Source organism: Penaeus vannamei, chromosome 2 (assembly GCF_042767895.1).
Source record: "Penaeus vannamei isolate JL-2024 chromosome 2, ASM4276789v1, whole genome shotgun sequence".
In the NCBI taxonomy this organism is placed as follows: domain Eukaryota; kingdom Metazoa; phylum Arthropoda; class Malacostraca; order Decapoda; family Penaeidae; genus Penaeus; species Penaeus vannamei.
Genome location: NC_091550.1, coordinates 51437556 through 51440055, shown reverse-complemented (window position 1 = coordinate 51440055; position 2500 = coordinate 51437556). Strand labels below are relative to the sequence as shown.

Genomic DNA, 2500 nt, shown 5'->3' with positions numbered 1-2500 from the left:
ATGGTGACAGATCTATCTGACATGAATACAAATGCTGCTCTTTATCATTCAGATGGAAGAAATGCACTCACCAGATACGTGAACCGGTCTGTGAGAGACGGAAAACGCTAAAGATAAAGTTGGAGAACAAAAATTAAGATCGGTAAACTACAGTAATATTAACCGCTGGAAGAAGACCCGAATAACCTCGGATATTTGAGGGAATGGAGAAGGGGTGGAGATGAAGGTAATGAGAAATATATGGAAGTGGAGGTTGAGTGAAGATACTGGACATAACAAGGGTAACTGCTTTAGACTACAGATGAGTCTAAAGCAATTAGTTTCTTTTCTCTTCTGGGCGTCTATGGAACGCACTGGTGCCTCTACAACGCCTCCTTGGGTCCTTGGGAGGGAAGGACGCACAGCGGACTCTTCTTGGTTAAGCAGGACTCGTCGCTGACGTAAAAGTAGTGGGAAAAGGTGAGGGCCGCGCAATTGGCAGTGGAAGGTTGTCGGGGCGCCTGCACGTAGTTGTAGCACTCCCCATCGTTGGCCTGGAGGGTCTGGTTGAGCACGGGCGAGGTGAAGGAGCGCGTTTGGCAGCTCTCCGAGTGTCTGGTTGGCAGAGGGAAGCGTTAAAGTTAGTAAAGGGTATTGCGATTATGTTATTACTATCTGAAGGCTATGGCTCTGTACCCACCCTGCCCACGTGCCCCTCAAACCTACCTGACAGCCCAGTAGGGTGAGCCGAGGACCATCGGCTCATCGTTGACCCAAGACCACCCGACAGTCTCGTTGACATAACGCCCTCCGACCCAGAAATCGGTCGTCACCTCTGTGGGCGGCAAAAGAGGGTCGATAAACGTTTAAGTGACTCAGGTTGCCTTAGATGGCTCTGCAAGTGTTCAGCAACCAAAGAATCAATTAGTAGGCCTACGAGACCTCATATAATTTCCCTTTTTTTTGAGTTTTCTGGAAATATATTTTCTAAAGCATTAGAAGAGGGTAAACAGAAAGAAGATTAACGGGCGAGATGGGTTGGACTAGTAATGCATTCATTGGTGACTAAGCACTTGAAGAGCCCTCTGTGTAAACCCATCGATAAATTGAGCTCCCAGTGGGCACGGCATGTACAAACATGGCATCCCCGGATTCAGCACAAAATATACAAGCGCAAATCTCGATCGCTGTCACGGAGCATCTTTATCATATCAGCACCAAAAGATCTTTCCATCTATATTTTCAGCAACTAATTTCAGAGCGGAATCTGCATATGTCCATTCCCGATAGCGGAAGGAGAATTCCTACTTACGAGAGAGTCGAAGATGCTGCAAAATTGTAGCGAAATTCTTTCCGTCCCTCGAGAGCGTAAAGAGGTCGCTGCCGACGGCCTTGCAGAACGCTCTTGCCTCCAGCCAGTTGACCTGAGGGAACACACGGTTTTCCGATTATCCACGAGCCTCTACCGCACTTGGCTCATCAGAGGCGCACTTGTTACAAGAACGACAACCTTGTGAAGACGCGACTCACGTTCCCGATGTAGAAGATGGAGACGCACTGCTCTCCGACGCGCGTGAAGAGCTGCGGGCAGTCAGCGTGGCGGAGAGTGGCGTCGAGTCTGGCATCGATCTCCTTCACGACGTCCTCCTCCTGCACCTGCACGGTCGGTTCCGTCTGCATTGCCTCTGCAAACATCCACTCTCGCTTAGAGCGCGCCCGGGGCGAGGCGCTCTCGACAGGCTCTTCAACTGTGGACACACCGAGCTCTGCCCTGTCATCTCAGAGTGGGAAGAGAGGGAAGCGAGAGACGAGGGAAGAGGAAGAGGAGGAGGGAAAACGGAGAAAGGAGAAGGAAAAAGGAAAGACCAGGAGAGAAAGAAGGAGAATGGAGAGTGAGAGTATTATGTGGTATGGCATCCCAGTGAACCAAGAAAGGAGGAAAATATAAACAAAAGTAGAGGCACAAAAAAGGAAAAAAGAGACGCGACGAAGCAAAGGAAATGAAACGATACGAAAGAAAGAGAGAGAGGAAAAAGTGAGATATGAAAGACGATGAAAGACGATGAAAGACACTGTGGGTTTCGATGGAGAGTGAGTGAGGAAGGAGCGCGAGTAAGGAGCGAGTGAAAGAGGACGAAGAGGGAATGCGGAATGAAGGAGGGGAAGCAGAGAGCGATTGAAGAAGGAGGGAAAAGAACAGCGGACGAAGAAAAAGAACCAGTAAAGATGGAGAATGAAGAAGGAGCGAGATAGAAAGCAGAAGCTCGGGTCTCTTTCTAGTACATTTCCCAATAAGCACTTCCAGAAATATATCTAATATGGAAATTACCAACAAAAATAAGACCACGATTTCCCTAAATGCGTTTAAAGTAAACACATCGCGATGCCTAATTCAAATGTCAAAGAATGAATGGATAATATCTTATACACTTAGGCCTGCAAGCGTAATGTTAAAACCACAGGGACTTAAACGCCCAAAGCTCCTTTGGCTTGGGCAGCTCTGACATCTCTATCTGGCCAG

General features: G+C 48.2%; 1 protein-coding gene across 2 annotated transcripts in view; it reads right to left on the bottom strand.

The window, feature by feature from the left end:
- Positions 1 to 2500, bottom strand: part of LOC113802822 (uncharacterized) — a 7025-nt gene that overhangs the window by 368 nt on the left and 4157 nt on the right. The window contains exons 6-9 of one of the 2 annotated variants that reach the window (XM_027353450.2): positions 1510 to 1727; positions 1292 to 1403; positions 706 to 814; positions 1 to 594 (exon numbers count right to left, since the gene is read on the bottom strand). The exon at positions 1 to 594 is cut by the window's left edge and continues 368 nt beyond it. In XM_027353450.2, coding sequence (XP_027209251.2) covers positions 363 to 594; positions 706 to 814; positions 1292 to 1403; positions 1510 to 1727 — 671 coding nt within the window. In that variant the 3' untranslated portion in view covers positions 1 to 362. The remainder of the gene's footprint in view (positions 595 to 705; positions 815 to 1291; positions 1404 to 1509; positions 1728 to 2500) is intronic. The other variant, XM_027353451.2, reaches the window with a different exon arrangement.